This window comes from Ovis canadensis, chromosome 7, assembly GCF_042477335.2.
Source record: "Ovis canadensis isolate MfBH-ARS-UI-01 breed Bighorn chromosome 7, ARS-UI_OviCan_v2, whole genome shotgun sequence".
In the NCBI taxonomy this organism is placed as follows: domain Eukaryota; kingdom Metazoa; phylum Chordata; class Mammalia; order Artiodactyla; family Bovidae; genus Ovis; species Ovis canadensis.
The window spans coordinates 91,881,652-91,897,773 of NC_091251.1; the positions used below are offsets into that span (position 1 = coordinate 91,881,652).

General features: G+C 42.7%; 1 protein-coding gene and 1 pseudogene across 8 annotated transcripts; both read left to right on the forward strand.

Annotated features, from left to right (window-relative positions):
- The first annotated feature begins 1,853 nt into the window (after positions 1-1,853).
- Positions 1,854-2,360, forward strand: LOC138444196 (glycine cleavage system H protein, mitochondrial pseudogene; annotated as a pseudogene).
- A 5,526-nt stretch (positions 2,361-7,886) lies between these two features.
- SRSF5 (serine and arginine rich splicing factor 5) lies at positions 7,887-13,138 on the forward strand. 8 transcript variants are annotated; one of them, XM_069595151.1, is made up of 8 exons: positions 7,887-8,186; positions 9,070-9,211; positions 9,523-9,593; positions 9,726-9,824; positions 10,115-10,184; positions 11,400-11,473; positions 12,130-12,240; positions 12,331-13,138. In XM_069595151.1, the coding sequence occupies exons 2-8, from the start codon at positions 9,086-9,088 to the stop codon at positions 12,596-12,598; spliced, it is 819 nt and encodes a 272-aa protein (XP_069451252.1). In that variant the 5' UTR covers positions 7,887-8,186; positions 9,070-9,085; the 3' UTR covers positions 12,599-13,138. The 8 variants fall into 8 exon arrangements, with proteins under 8 accessions (XP_069451252.1, XP_069451256.1, XP_069451255.1 ...); XM_069595155.1 differs by having other exon boundaries at positions 12,334-13,138; XM_069595154.1 differs by having other exon boundaries at positions 7,924-8,182.
- Positions 13,139-16,122: the final 2,984 nt, after the last annotated feature.

The window sequence follows — 16,122 nt, forward strand, 5'->3', positions numbered from 1 at the left end:
GGAAGATCCTAACGCTGTGGAGCCACAGCTACTGAGCCTACACTCTAGAGCTGTGCTCTGAAACCAGAGAAGCCGCTGCACCATGAGGTAGAGTGGGCCCTGCTCAGCACAATTAGAGAAAGCCTGAGTGCAGCAGCGAAGACCACCACAGCCCCCCAAATATATATATATTATATTATGTATTAGATAAAATAAAATCTAAAAATTAAGTCTGTTTCTTTTTTTAAATTGAAATATAGTTGATTTACAATACTGTGTTAGTTTCAGGTATACAGCAAAGTGATTCAGTTATATATATATATATATATATATATATTCAGATTATTTTCTATTACGTATAGGTTACTACAAGATATTGAATATTGCTCCCTGTGTTACCTAGTAAATCTTTGTTGTGCTTTTATTTATTTTTTTAAAATATTTTTTAAATTCAGTTTTTCTCACTGCGCTGAGTCTTCTTTGCTGAGGGGGCTTTCTCTGGTTATGGTGTTCAGGCTTCTCACTGTGGTGGTGTCTCTTGTTTTGGAGCATGGGCTCTAGGGTGGGTGGGCTTCAGTAGTTGGGGGTGTGGACACAGTAGTTGTGGTTCCCTGGCTTTAGAGCACAGGCTCAACAGTCGTGGCTCACGGGTTTAGTTGTTCTGTGGCATGTGGGATCTTCCATGACCAGGGATTGAACCTGTGTCTCTTGCACTGGCAAGTGGATTCTTTACCACTGAGCTACCAGGGAAGCCTGTGTTTTTATTTCTAATTAATGATTTTTTGCCTTTTTCCTTCCAGTTTTATTGAGGTATAATTCACATATAGCACTGAATAAATTTAAGGTGTGCACCATAACAATTTGACTTACATGCATCATAAAATGATTATCATAGTTTAGTGAATATTCATCATCTCATACAGGTATAAAATTAAAGAAATATAAGAAACCCCATAATATTTTAGAACTGAATTTCCAGCATTTTCACTTTGGCCATATTCTATTGGTCATATAGACCAAACCTGGTATATGTAGGAGAGTGTGTGTGAACATCAAGACGTGAGGCCCAGGGGCCATCTTGGGAGCTGGCTACACAGCATCCATTTATCCTTTCTGTTGGGTAAAATGAACTCTTGCTTTTCCTTTGGGGAACCACCTCTCCCCCACAGTTAAGCTACAGTTTGAGTGGAGTTGCCTCACCCCCTTTTCTGGTGAGGGTCCCCATTTGTAGTGTTCAGTTCAGTTCAGTTGCTCAGTCGTGTCCGACTCTTTGCGACCCCATGAATCACAGCACGCCAGGCCTCCCTGTCCATCACCAACTCCTTGAGTTCACTCAGACTCACGTCCATCGAGTCCGTGATGTCATCCAGCCATCTCATCCTCGGTCGTCCCCTTCTCCTCCTGCCCCCAATCCCTCCCAGCATCAGAGTCTTTCCCAATGAGTCAACTCGTCGCATGAGGTGGCCAAAGTACTGGAGTTTCAGCTTTAGCATCGGTCCTTCCAAAGAAATCCCAGGGTTGATCTCCTTCAGAATGGACTGGTTGGATCTCCTTGCAGTCCAAGGGACTCTCAAGAGTCTTCTCCAACACCACAGTTCAAAAGCATCAATTCTTCGGCACTCAGCTTTCTTCACAGCCCAACTCTCACATCCATACATGACCACTGGGAAAACCACAGCCTTGACTAGATGGACCTTTGTTGGCAAAGTAATGTCTCTGCTTTTGAATACGCTATCTAGGTTGGTCATAACTTTTCTTCCAAGGAGTAAGTGGATCCTGTTTAATGAAGGTCTGTATTAGCATATTTTGCTATGGACTGAATGTCTGCGTTCCTCTCAAATTCATGTATCGAAACTCTAACCTCCGGTGCGATCATGGCGCTGCGGGCGGTACGGAGCGTGCGGGCCGTGGTCGGCAGCCTGCGTGCCATCTCGTGCCCTGCTCGCCGCAGCCCTGCGGACTGCGGGCGGATGCCGTCCAGGCGCTGTGCACCGGCCCTACTCTGCTGTCGGTGCAGAAATTCACAGAAAAACACGAATGGGTAACAACAGAAAAAGGTGTCGGAACAGTGGGAATCAGCCATTTTGCACAGGAAGCTTTGGGAGATGTTGTCTACTGTAGTCTGCTTGAAGTTGGGACAAAGTTGAACAAACAAGAGCAGTTTGGTGCTTTGGAAAGTGTGAAAGCTGCTAGTGAACTCTATTCTCTTCCGTCAGAAGTAACTGAAATTAATAAAGCTCTAGCAGAAAATCCAGGACTTGTCAACAAGTCTTGTTATGAAGATGGTTGGCTGATCAAGATGACATTCAGTAACCCTTCAGAGCTAGATGAACTGATGAGTGAAGAAGCATGAGAAATACATAAAACCTATTGAGGAGTGAAAATGGAACCCCTAAATGAACTACTCTGAAACAACTTAATCTAGCATAGTTGTCTTAAATTAGTGGTGGATAGATATTTAAAAAGCAACGTTTAGCAAAAGAAACTACTTGTAACAATGTTTCCTGAAGAAAATACCGCTTAACTTTCTAATGACTTCAGATAAACACTGTGCATCTTTTCCACAGCATCCTGTGATTTTCAGGCTAGGCTCCAGTTATAATAGTCAGAATTCCTGAAGTTATCTCTGGTAAAACTAATTACAAAAGATCAGGAAGAAGCTTCCCATTTCCTTCCACAACTCTTTATCTGAGAGTAAGCCATTTCTTTCGAACTAAACGACCTACTTCAGGGTTCTTTGATTTATCACACAGACCAATGTCAAGCGTTCTTCACTGGATTGGTCCTGTGTGACTTGACTCTAGTTATTGTACCAGGGGAGGAATCATTGCCAGGACTGGGACTGCTCTGGGGGATGGAGTCTCTCCCAGCCTGGGTCCTTTAACCTGGGGCTCTGCTGCAGTGCTTGCACGTGGACACACATCTCTTCCAGCAACAAAATACAAAGAAACTATAAGGGACTAAAAGCAATTGCGTGCGTGGGCAGTTGGGGCAAATTATGGAAAACAAAATACAAGAAGAACAAAAAGACCAACTGCCACTTCTGAAGAGCCTGGAGCAAAAAACAGGATGTTGGGAGCAAGAGCACAGTACTTCCACGTGCCCCCTGCACTCAACACCACCGAAGGGGTGGGCCAACCACCTAAGCCGCCCCTTTGGTGGGACTCCTAGACCTGCCTCTACTCTCACCCCATAAGGAACAAGCTCACCCCACTCAGCAAGTGAGCAAGGGAACATGTTCATTCTTGCGCCCTCCTGCTGCAGCAGGGGCCCCAACAAAGCATGGCCTGAATTTCTATCAATTTCTATTGATTAAGAAGGCCAAGAACCTTAGTCAGTAACAAGTGCGCCCCACCACAATGGTTCATTAGGAATCAGTATTTGGAGAATTGGTATTCTGAGGCTTCCTTTTTAAATTTTTTTCCTGAGTGGTTAAACAACAAATATTTATTTTCTCACAGTTCCAGAGATTGGTCCCAGCAGTGGTCAGGTTCTGGTGAGAGCCCTCCTCCTGGCTTGCTAATGGGATTTCTTGCTATGTCCTCACATGCTGGAAAGAAAGCTGTGGTATCCAGCCCTCTACTATACAGGTACCATGTCTATAGGATCACAGTGCTACCATTATGAGGTGGCTTCCCTCTGGATATCAGAGATGTAAAGAGCTCACTATTTGGCCAGTCCCCAGTTCCTGACAGCTTGTTGGGTGGAGTAGGTGTAGAGGACAACCAACACTGGGAGGCAGCTCTTGGGAAGAAATGGCCCTTATCTGGTTCTTTCTCTCTTTTATACATGCTATGGACTGTTTGACTTTGGGAGGTTCATCTTTTATATTTTACCTGCAAAGGATTTGGGGTCATGAAAAAGGACCTAAGCTTCTATCTTGCTGGGTTCCCTTGTTTCAGCTGTTTAAACTCCCCTGTGATTGTTGTCCCTTCTGACTTGAGAGGGCTGCCTGGATCACTCATTAGAGCTGAAAGGTGAGGAGTGCACCAGGCACTGGATTAAATGCCTTACATGCGTTATCTCACCTAATCCTCATGATCATCTTATGAATTAACTACTATTATTGACCTATTTCTCACACATGAAAACTGAGGTTTAGAAAGGCCCAGCACCATGCTGAAAGTCACACATTCTCTCCTCTACAAATATGGCTGGAGGACCTGTGGTATGCCAGGCCCTATTTTATTCTCTGGAGCTTCCCATACTAAGTGTTGGGCCTGAAATTCCAACACTCATCTGATTCCAGCTCTGCACATTTCGCTGATGGACTCAACTGCTTCCCCTGTGGATGTCACCTGTAACACAGACCAGATGACTTGGTCCTTGATAGTAAGAGTTGATGCTGAATCCATTTACACCTTCTAGCTCACACCTTTGTAACACAGAGACAAAAATATAGCTGAAGTTACTTGTCCATGATGTGAAATTTGCTCTCCTGATTTAAAAAAAAATGCTATAGGTTTTTGAATTTCCCTTTGAGTGTGTCATTTAACTTTAGAAAGAAAATCCCTTAGATCCACAGACTTAGAAAAGGTGCCTGGGGCTGAATCAAGGTCCTACCATTTCCAGCTGTGTAATTTTGAGCTTTGGTTTCAACACATTAAAAAAAAAAAAAAGGATATGAACTGACATCAGAGAGTTGTATGAAGGCTGAATTGGCTGATCAATCCAAAGCCCCAAGCACTATGTGTGGTGCCCAGTAAGGGAGAATGAATGGCAGCTTTCATTAAAGAGGCTGAAAATTGTAAAGAGGCTGCTGGATTTTGTAGCTGGATTGATGATGAACATTGAAAGCAGTTCAGTGGAAAGGTAGGGTGGAGGTCTGGCTGTAGGTGAATGAGAGCTTGAGAAAGTGGCATCTCAGAGTGTAAAAACTACCTGCTCTTGGACCTCCGCTGTTGGTCCAGTGATTAAGACTCCAAGCTTTCACTACAGGGGACATGGGTTTGATCCTTGGATGCAGAAATGACATTTCACAACCGAGATCCAGTATGCTTCAAGGTGTGGCCAAAAAACCAAACAGCAAGAAACTACTTGCGCTGAAGCTAAATATATTGGCTTAGGAGAGGTGAGATGGGGTAGCTTTAACAAGTGACACAGGTTGAGGTGGGTTTTTTTTTTTTTAATTGCCAGTTAGATAAAATCAGGGAGGTAATGAAGGAAACATTCCAGTTATGCTGAAAGTCTCCCAAAGAGATGACTTTGATAGACTTTATTTTAATCTTATTTCTCTGCATCTTTTTTCCTTTACTATAGATTTGCTACTCGGCTATCTTAGGAAAAGGATTTCTTAGGAAAAGGAAAATTGCCAAGTCATTTTGTTGAAACATTACTATAGGAACAGGAACACTTGAGAAAAAAATGTTACTGTAAACCCAGTTCTACAAATATTGAGTCTTTTCTATGCTAGGCATTTCTGGAAAACAAAACATGAATAACACATATCTTTTTTATGTCAGTGATGAAGGAATTATTGGGGTGTACACAGACTACTGCTGGATCACATAGAAGGGAGAGTAATTCTCATGAAATATGACTTTTTTTAATTGGAGAAGCTGGTCAGAAAATCTAGTAGGGAAACTTATTCAACAATTTTCACAGAAAAAACTCACTGCAGAAGACAAGTGGTTTAAAATACAGCAGATTAAGTCACTAGGCACTCAGTTCAGTCAGTTCAGTTCAGTCGCTCAGTCGTGTCTGACTCTTTGCGACCCCATGAATCACAGCACGCCAGGCCTCCCTGTCCATCACCAACTCCCAGAGTTCATTCAGACTCATGCCATCGAGTCAGTGATGCCATCCAGCCATCTCATCCTTGGTTGTCCCCTTCTCCTCCTGCCCCCAATCCCTCCCAGCATCAGGGTCTTTAACAATGAGTCAACTCTTCGCATGAGGTGGCCAAAGTACTGGAGTTTCAGCTTCAACATCATTCCTTCCAAAGAAATCCCAGGGCTGATCTCCTTCAGAATGGACTGGTTGGATCTCCTTGCAGTCCAAGGGACTCTCAAGAGTCTTCTCCAACACCACAGTTTAAAAGCATCAATTCTTCAGCACTCAGCTTTCTTCACAGTCCAACTCTCACATCCATACATGACCACAGGAAAACCATAGCCTTGACTAGATGGACCTTTGTTGGCAAAGTAATGTCTCTGCTTTTGAATATGCTATCTAGGTTGGTCATAGCTTTTCTTCCAAGGAGTAAGCGTCTTTTAATTTCATGGCTGCAGTCACCATCTGCAGTGATTTTGGAGCCCCCAAAAAATAAAGTCTGACATTGTTTCCACTGTTTCCTCATCTATTTCCCATGAAGTGATGAGACCAGATGCCATGATCTTCTACTCAAGACCAATTACCTTTGTAGAAGTCAGAAACTGTTTAACGTTAAATAAATCAAGATACTTTATTAAAAAATTAATCCTGAAGAAAATCACACCACTTCTGGGGGTGAGCAGCAACTTTTTAAATGGTGGATAGCACCATTATTTTTGTTTTTCACCCCAGAAAATATTTTCCAGATTACTCTTATTGCAGCAAAAATAATGTTTAGTGAGTGAAAACACAAGATGTTGCTTCCATATTTAACACAGAATGCAGAGAATAATTGCAGTTGAAAGACTGATTTCTTTTATAAAAAATATTATGCAGGAAGCTAAGGAGCAAGGGGTCAGAGATGGTCAGACATTTTTTGCCAAGCCCCAGTTTCTTTCACCCAGTACTCTTTCGGGTATTAAAAAAAAACTTCAGATAAAAAAGGTGACCATTTGCCTTAGGGTAGTTTTATGGGCGGGGTAATGATGAACCACAAGCTGGAATCAAGATTGCCAGGAGAAATATCAATAACCTCAGATATGCAGATGACACCACCCTTATTGCAGAAAGTGAAAGTTAAAGTGAAGTCGCTTAGTCGCGCCGGACTCTTTGCGACCCCTTGGACTGTAGCCCACCAGGCTCCTGTGTCCATGGAATTCTCCAGGCAAGAATACTGGAGTGGGTTGCCATTTCCTTCTCCTGGGGATCTTCCCAACCCAGGGATCAAATCCAGGTCTCCTGCATTGCAGGCAGACGCTTTAACCTCTGAGCCACCAGGGAAGCCCAAAGTGAAGAGGAACTAAAAAGCCTGTTGATGAAAGTGAAAGTGGAGAGTGAAAAAGTTGGCTTAAAGCTCAACATTCAGAAAACGAAGATCATGGCATCCGGTCCCATCACTTCATGGGAAATAGATGGGGAAACAGTAGAAACAATGTCAGACTATTTTTTTGGGCTCCAAAATCACTGCAGATGGTGACTGCAGCCATGAAATTAAAAGACGCTTACTCCTTGGAAGAAAAGCTATGACCAACCTAGATACCATATTCAAAAGCAGAGACATTACTTTGCCAACAAAGGTCCATCTAGTCAAGGCTATGGTTTTTCCTGTGGTCATGTATGGATGTGAGAGTTGGACTGTGAAGAAGGCTGAGTGCCGAAGAATTGATGCTTTTGAACTGTGGTGTTGGAGAAGACTCTTGAGAGTCCCTTGGACTGCAAGGAGATCCAACCAGTCCATTCTGAAGGAGATCAGCCCTGGGATTTCTTTGGAAGAAATGATGCTAAAGCTGAAACTCCAGTACTTTGGCCACCTCATGCGAAGAGTTGACTCATTGTTAAAGACCCTGATGCTGGGAGAGATGGGGGCAGGAGGAGAAGGGGACCACCGAGGATGAGATGGCTGGATGGCATCACTGACTCGATGGACGTGAGTCTGAGTGAACTCTGGGAGCTGGTGATGGACAGCGAGGCCTGGCGTGTTGCGATTCATGGGGTCGCAAAGAGTCGGACACGACGGAGCTGGATGATGACCCGAACGTCATTGCCTCGGAGGTGCGAACGTTGTGAGCCAAGGCCTCCCAGCCCCTGACGGCCACGCCCATACAATGTCCCGCCCCTCAGCCCCGCCCACCTGGACTCAGGGTCCCTTGGGCCAGCACCGTAAAGAGGCCCCGCCCTGTGGCACCTCTGTCCCCCGACCCAAGGGATGTTGTCAAGGGCGGTCCCGGAAGTGACGCAGGGACGCGCCCTCCATTTTGTGGGACGCCAGAGCAGCTAAGTGCGTCAGTTGTGGAGAGACGTAGACGAGTTGAGTCCTGGTCTGCGGGGAGGCGGCCGGCTCTATCGCAGACTACGGACCTCTCTGGGTCTCAGCTGCCAAAGATCCTGTCCGGTAGGTGAGTGGCTCACTTTGAGGGAAAGGCTTCTCGGATCGAGGCTTCTTCATGGCCGCTCAGATCGCGAGTGGTCAGGGCTGCTCTCTGTGCGGAGGACGGCGTCCAATGAGCGCAGTTTATTCGAGGTGGGCGCTGGGGCACGTCTCCCTTTGGGTATTGTGTGAGGGGACCTGAAGGTGGAAGGGCGGTCCTGGGCAGGGTCGTTTTTACAGAGGGGTCGTGCGCCCCTCCCTGCCTTTTTATTTCACTGTCTGAACCCCGGGAGTAGTGGGCCGAGACCTTTGCTCGGGGTGTGGTCGGGGCTGTCCCAGGGTGGGTACAGTGATCCGGAGCGGTGGGGTCGGGAGAGCGGGAGGGAACGGGGGGTTTGGCACGCGCGGTTCTCCCCACCGCCGGCTCCGAGGCCGCCATTTTGTGGCTGCTCCGCGGCCACCCGCCGCCGTCTGCGCAGGCGCGGCAGTGGCGTCGCGAGATTCCGGCTTCCACCCGCTGTGACGCTCCCGGGACGCGCTTGCAGCCAGTCGCCATTGGGCTGGCCTTGCGGAGGGCGGGGTCGGCTCCGCCCGCACTTCTCGGCCTTTCCTAACTGCGGCAGATGGGAGGGGGCCAGAAGAGCCGGGGACAGTGTGCGGCTGCGCAGTTCCAGAGGCGGCAGTGGGCGTTGCGGTTGCTGCGGTCTGGGCCCAGGGAACGATCGTGTTGGGAGCCGAGTTTTAATTTTGTCTGCAAGGGACCCGGCCTAATAAGAGGCACTCTTGGCAATCTTGTTTATAACATCACCGGGTAAACATTTTATTTTATGCTGTTTATGTTTTTGGTCCCTTGACCAGGCATTCCTCTGACATTCACTGGTATTATCTCAATTGAATTTATTTCCTGACAGAAAGTACTAGCCGGACATGAGTGGCTGTCGAGTATTCATCGGGAGGCTAAATCCGGCGGCCAGGGAGAAAGACGTGGAAAGATTCTTCAAGGGGTATGGACGAATAAGAGATATTGATCTGAAAAGAGGCTTTGGTTTTGTGGTAAGTGTTTAGAACTGATTGAATTTTCTATTGTTAGTGGGTAAAGATTGTTATAAGCAGTGCTTTTGAGTTTTTTGAGTCCCAATAGAGTATGTTTGGGAAATAGGCATTCTTAAAAGTAGTGAATTTTCTTAAAAGGAGAAAAGAATTTCACTCCTGGCTGGAGAAATCATTTCCGGTCCCTTTTTGATTGGGCTTAATTTATATGCTGTTGTCATTAACATACTCTTTCACAGGTATTTAGTGTTTTTAATGTGTTGTAGAATAGACTTTTAAAGCAGTGTTAAGCATTATATATATTTGTGTTTTAGGAATTTGAAGATCCCAGGGATGCGGATGATGCTGTATATGAACTTGATGGAAAAGAACTCTGCAGTGAAAGGTGATAATTTTATTTTTAGTTTTATGACTTAGCAGTCTAAAGATAAGCTAGGTATTGGGCTAGGTGTTTTTGTAAATAGATCTCTTATGTAGCTTAAAGTGGATAATGAAGATTTTTCTTCCTTTCCTGTAGGGTTACAATTGAACATGCTAGGGCTCGATCTCGAGGTGGAAGAGGTAGAGGACGCTACTCAGACCGTTTTAGTAGTCGCAGACCCCGAAATGATAGACGGTATGTGATGAATGGTGGATGGCTGCTTTGCACAAACATTACTGGAGGAGTCTTAATGTTCTAAAGTTGTTAGCAAAAGTGATTTTGCTGTATATGCATAATCAATTTTGTCATTCATGTGTTAGTCTGCTGTTTCTAATAAGCGTGAGTCATAAAATAATGCAGAAACTGTTGGTGGAAGTCATTTGAATGACTTGTCATACCTGATTGCTTGAACTTGCCCACAACTGAACACAATAGGTGCACGTTGCTGCATTTCTTCCATTGTGAGTACTCATTTTCTTCCTCAGAAATGCTCCACCTGTAAGAACAGAAAATCGGCTTATAGTTGAGAATTTATCTTCAAGAGTCAGCTGGCAGGTTTGTTGAAACACAGTTTTGAGATATTTTGATGTGGTTTTTTAAATATTAGTGGGTAGTTAATGTTTTTATTAATGTTTTATTAAAAGTAGTTTATATTTAATGGACTTTTAATTGTAATTTTAAATTTTTAATTAAATGTAATTGGGGGATATTTCAAATTTTAATGCTAGTGATCAAATGTAAATGTTTTGAGGATATATTTTCTTGTTTTTAAAAATCAATTTTAACCAAATATTAAACCCTTTATTTGCCAGCCTATCTGTGTCGTTGGCCTTATGACGAGGAGTGCCTGTGGGTTATCCTAATCGTTGTCTTGGTCACTCTTGGTTGGGCCTGGTTGACTTTGCCAGTCAGCTCCTACAGTGATCAATTGGCCACCTCTAGATCTGTGTTTGCCGGTCTAGACGTAATCGGTGCACTTCTTGAAGTGCCAGGTTGCAGCGATCCCAGAGCGCTGATAACGTGATCTGATCCCTAAGTTGAGAGCTGTCTTCTGTAACGCTTCCGAATAAGAGGTCCTGGTCGAAAAGAGTTGAAAGATTCGAAATTAGGTGGTCGTTGGAATCCTGATCGCAGTAAAGTGGTCCTTGGTAACTACACAAGAGTAGAACCTGTCTGCATCCGCCAATAGTCTGCTAATAGGGAGGGCTGTGCGATTAAAGGCTTCCATCGATTGGGTAGTATCCTTCAAGTGGGTGGCGAAGAGCCAGTCGGGCATATGTCATGAAGGTTTCTCCGACCGATAAATGGTTTGCTGCTTGACTAGCCTAGGGAAATAATAATAAAGGTAAAGTAAACTTTTTTAATGACATATGGGGCACAAAATAACTGGTGTCTTGTAAATGTTCTGTTTTTAAATATAAAATTTCTACTTTAGTCTTTACTTTAAAAATATGTATTGTTTCTTTTTGTTTTTTTTTGTTTGTTTTGTTTTGTTTTTTTCTTTTTGTATTGAGCTCAGTATAGACTAATACTACTTTAATGTTAAAATCTAAACTTCCTCTGGCATTTTGCTTAAAAGCAATATGCTATTTGCTTATTTCGTGCCCTGACATATATTATTTTAAAATTCTGATAGACTACAAGTGTGGTAAATACCATGTTTGTACTTTATCTAACATCTTCTCTTTCAGTAGTCTTGTTTTTATACATTGTGGTTGTTTGTGTGTCACGTTTCCTTTTCTCTGCTTAACTCGATCATCTTGTGTTAAGGATCTCAAAGATTTCATGAGACAAGCTGGGGAAGTAACCTTTGCGGATGCACATCGACCTAAATTAAATGAGGGGTGAGTATGTATTGGCATATGAGAGCCTTTTAAAATGTTCTGAAAGTTGTACTGTGAAGTTAGCGTTCTCAAAATTTGGACATCCTGCAATGTAGCAGTTCTCAATCAGGGTTGAATTTGCTTTTCAGGGTACATGTGGCAGTGTCTGGAGACATTTTGGTTGTCAGAATTGAGGTTACTGCTTGCATCTTGTGGGTAGAGGTCATGTTGTTCAGTCGCTAAGTCATGTCTGACTCTGCAACCTTAAGAACTGCAGCACGTCAGACTTCCCTTCCCTTCGATGTCTTCCGCAGTTTGCTCATACTCATGTCCATTGAGTCCGTGATGCCATCCAACCATCTCATCCTCTTATCATCTTCTCCTCTTGCCTCCAGTCTTTGCCAGCTTCAGGGTCTTTCCTAGTGAGTCAGCTCGTCGTATCAGGTGGCTAAAGTAGAGGTCAGAGATGTTATTGATCTTCCTGTAGTGGACAGGAAAGCTCCTCACTCCTATTGAATTATGTGGCTTAAGATGTCCACCGTTGGGAGGTTGAAGTTTCCTGTTCAATAATAGCGATAGTAAAATGAACGTTAAAAAGTAATTAAGCTAGACTGATAACGGTTTGTGAGATGATAAGAAGTATGTAACTTTACAAATAGTGTATTTTTCCTTTGTAGGGTAGTTGAGTTTGCCTCTTATGGTGACTTAAAGAATGCTATTGAAAAACTTTCTGGAAAAGAAATAAATGGGAGAAAAATCAAATTAATTGAAGGCAGCAAAAGGCACAGGTATCTCTAATATTTTTAAGTCATAGTTTTATTTAAGGGATTTGTGGGGGTCTGCTAGTTAGTTAATTTATTTTTTTCTTTCCTTTCTAGTAGGTCACGAAGCAGGTCTCGTTCCCGTACTAGGAGTTCCTCGAGGTCTCGTAGCCGATCTCGTTCCCGGAGTCGCAAGTCTTACAGCCGGTCCAGGAGCCGGAGTCGGAGCCGGAGCAAGTCTCGTTCTGTTAGTAGGTCTCCTGTGCCTGAGAAGAGCCAGAAACGTGGTTCTTCAAGTAGATCTAAGTCTCCAGCATCTGTGGATCGCCAGAGGTCCCGGTCCCGGTCCCGGTCAAGGTCCAGATCAGTTGACAGTGGCAATTAAACTGTAAATAACTTGCCCTAGGGGCCTTTTTTAAAAAAAAAAAAAATTCCCAAACCATACTTGCTAAAAATTCTGGTAAGTATGTGCTTTTCTGTGGGGTGGGATTTGGAGGGGGGTGGGTTGGGCTGGATATCTTTGTAGATGTGGACCACCAGGGGTTGTTGCAAACCAATTGTATTAAATGTCTTTTGATAAGCCTTCTGCTCACATTTTTGTGAATGTCTGAAGTATATAGTTTGTGTATATTGACAGAGCTCTTTTATTACTAAACCAAATTTAATTTTTTTGTACTAGAAAAATTTTGAACGTTTTAGTTCCTGGTTATTCAGATAGTTAATGCAAAATTAGTTTAATACCTCAATTAAACTAATTAACAGCTTTGGACACTTAAAAGAGCTCTTAATTTGCTTGTACATAAAGGCTTAATATGAGTTTTCCTTGTTAGGGTTAAGGGTGTCCACCCACCCACCCTTTAACAGCTGTCTGGCAAAGACGTTAAGACAGCTGTTTGTTATTGATAATAAAAGGTTATAAAACTGCTTTTGTGTGTTTGTCTGAAGGAAGTATGGCTACCTACTTCTTCCCCATGCACTTTTGATGCATTTAAAATCCGTCATCAGGAATGCTGTAGCAGTGAGGTAGGTGTGTGTGTCCTAGACATGTCCAACTCTTTGAGATTCCACGGACTGTAGCCTGCCAGTCTCCTCTCTCCATGGGATTTTCCAGTCAAGAATACTAGAGTGGGTTGCCACTCCCTCCTTCAGGGGAATCTTCTTGACCCAAGAATCCAGCCCACACATCTCTTATGTCTTCTACATTGTCATGTGGATTCTTTACCACTAAAGCCACCTGAGAAGCCACCTTAGTGAGGTATGGTGAGCTTTTTTTTTTTTTTTAATTAGTACCTTTGACGTTTCCAGGCTAGTCAAAAGATTGATGGAGTGTGAAGTATTAAAAGCAAATGATGACTTAGTTTTTTATGACGGTTTCCCTTGTGTGTGACCCTACCTGATTTTGGCATCAGGTTACTTAGGTTTTTCCATAGCCAAGAGAGGGACAGTTTGGGAAGCAGATTGTAAAAGTTAATGCTTCATGCCTAACTTAAAGGTTGTAAAACGATTTTGATGGTCCGAGATCATTCCATAAAACTTAAAAATAACTGCATGTAAATGCTTGAAGAGGCTTTCACATACATTTTATTAATAGTCCTGAGAAATGGGCGTGACAGTCTGTTGAAGGGAAAACAGTTGGTAGTGAAACTGCTTAAGGTTCTACATCCACCTCTATTAAATGTTAGAGTCCTATATCTAGGAAATTAGTTTCGTTGTTTCTTCTAGGAATATCTCAGACAAGTTTGATTGAATGCTAGTCAAGATAAATACTTGTTAAAATGAGTAACATGTAGTAGCTCTGTTAAGTTCCTTGCGGATGTAATGTCACTGAATCCTAAACCACTTAACTATTACATGTAGTATTTGTATAGAAGTATTTATATATATGTATGTGTAATTTTATTTTTTAATATAAAATTTTCTAAGAGGAGAGCCAGGGCCTGGAACAACAAGTAAATGGTAGACTGGCATTAGAACCTTGGAAGTCTAGTTCCAGAACCCCAAAACTACACTTACCTGCCCCAGCCTTTCAGGGATTTTGAGGAAGGCAGAATTGGCAGCACTAGGAACAGGCATTTGACAGTGGGAATCTGCATCAGCAGGCAGTGCATTTGAGAGTTCTTGGTAGGAAAGCTTTCCTGTGTTCAAGACTACAGAACTTAGGCCATGAAATTGTGAAGCTGATCACAATGCTTGGGAGAGTTTGTGTGGTGTACTTGTTGATTCACTTGAATGTGGGGCATTTTGTGGTTACCTCTGTGGGAAACCTAGGTTTTTTTTCTTTATAGTGTATCTGAAGGGTGTACAGTTCAGCCAGAAGTTGCTGATGTCAAATGGAGAGGTGTGATTATTTTCCCCCTTAGGCTGTTTAGATACAGTAACTCAGAAGGGCATGCTGTATGTACTTTGATGTTTTACCAGTGACTTCACCTCTGTCATTAAATACATAGTATCAGTGGCTTACCACTCTTAACAGGATAAAGCGCTGTCTTTAAACAATGGCAGAGATGACCAAGTTAATTTTGAAGTGATAAGTTGGCCTGAATTCCCAGATACAGAACATCAGAAATGAGTGTGGCTGTAATCCTAAGCAAAGTTTTAGGACCAGGTTTTACAGTTAGTTGCTCAATTGTGTCCAACTGCAGGTTTTGTGTGGTGTGATGTAACTTTTTTCTGCTGTGTGGTGAGGCATAAGGATCTTTGTTCTCTGACAGGGATTGAACCCCTGCCCCCTGCAGTGGAAGCGTGAAGTCCTACTAATCACTGGACCACCAGGGGACTCCCTGTAATTATTTTTCTATATATAGTGGGTCCATGAACAATGCAGGTTTGATCTGCGTGGGTCTGCTTATATACAGACTTTGAATAAATACCTGTTGCTGTATTACATGGTCCATGGTTGGTTGAATCAGTTGATGTGGAATCTCAGATACAGAGAGCTGACTAAATTATACTCGAATTTTCAGCAACATGGAGATTGGCTATTCAGGGTTCAGCTTGGTCCTCTAAGGGAAATTTGAGTGTAATATATCTCAAGTTCAGCCATACTTTACTCAAAAAGCTGAACTTAACTGTTCTTCCTAACCAGGTCTCCTAGATGATGTCAGCCAGATATGAGAGAAAACAATTTGAACAGATAAGTAAACATAGGTAAAATGTAGGGTTGATAGGTGGCAGATAACTTTACAATTTTTTTTTTTAAAAACAAATTAGTGTTTTTAAGAGGTGGTTAATGACCCAAGTTGGTGTTCTGTTGGGAGTAGTGATAGTTGTGGACATTGCCAAATGAATGCCAAGATATTTACTTGCCTAGGTTTCCATTTGTACTTAATTAAGGGATATGAAATTCACAAGGAACTTAGGTATAGTCAGGTGTTTTCAAGTGTTTTTATTTGTTAATCTTTGACTTAATGTGTCTATGTGTATGTATGTGTTTGCCTATGAGCAGTATGGAAAATGTGTAAATTTCATTGGGAAAAATTAGAAATTTAAGAATTTCAGTTACTCAGAAGTTAGCAATCACTAATTTTGGCAATACTTTACTGTCAATTTTAAATTTGAACATGACGTGAAAACTACTGATACCTAATGAACTGATGGGGTAGATTATTAGATTAGAGAAATTATTCTCTTGGTATTTATACTTCTTGCTTTTTTGTTTTAAAGCTCTCTTCCAGAATTGTGTTCTCCAGAATGTCCTTTCATTTCAGTATGGTTGTGAGTTTGTCTTAGCCAGTTGGTGTCATGTTCTCAGTAGCTTTGTTGCCAGTGATGTCGAAAGGGAAAGAATGGGATCTAGATTTTTCTAAATCTTAAGGTTAGAAATGACTTCTGAAGTCTCTACTAATCCTACACTACTCTGAGCATCTTATTTCCCTTTTGGGTCACAAAACTGGGAATGGAATTTGGATA

Coding starts and splice junctions, on each gene's coding strand:
- SRSF5 (XM_069595151.1), top strand. CDS start 9,086: ATGAGTGGCTGTCGAGTATTCATCGGGAGGCTAAATCCGGCGGCCAGG. Junction 9,825..10,114: donor AGACCCCGAAATGATAGACG/GTATGTGATGAA, acceptor TTTCTTCCTCAG/AAATGCTCCACCTGTAAGAA. Junction 10,185..11,399: donor CTTCAAGAGTCAGCTGGCAG/GTTTGTTGAAAC, acceptor TCTTGTGTTAAG/GATCTCAAAGATTTCATGAG.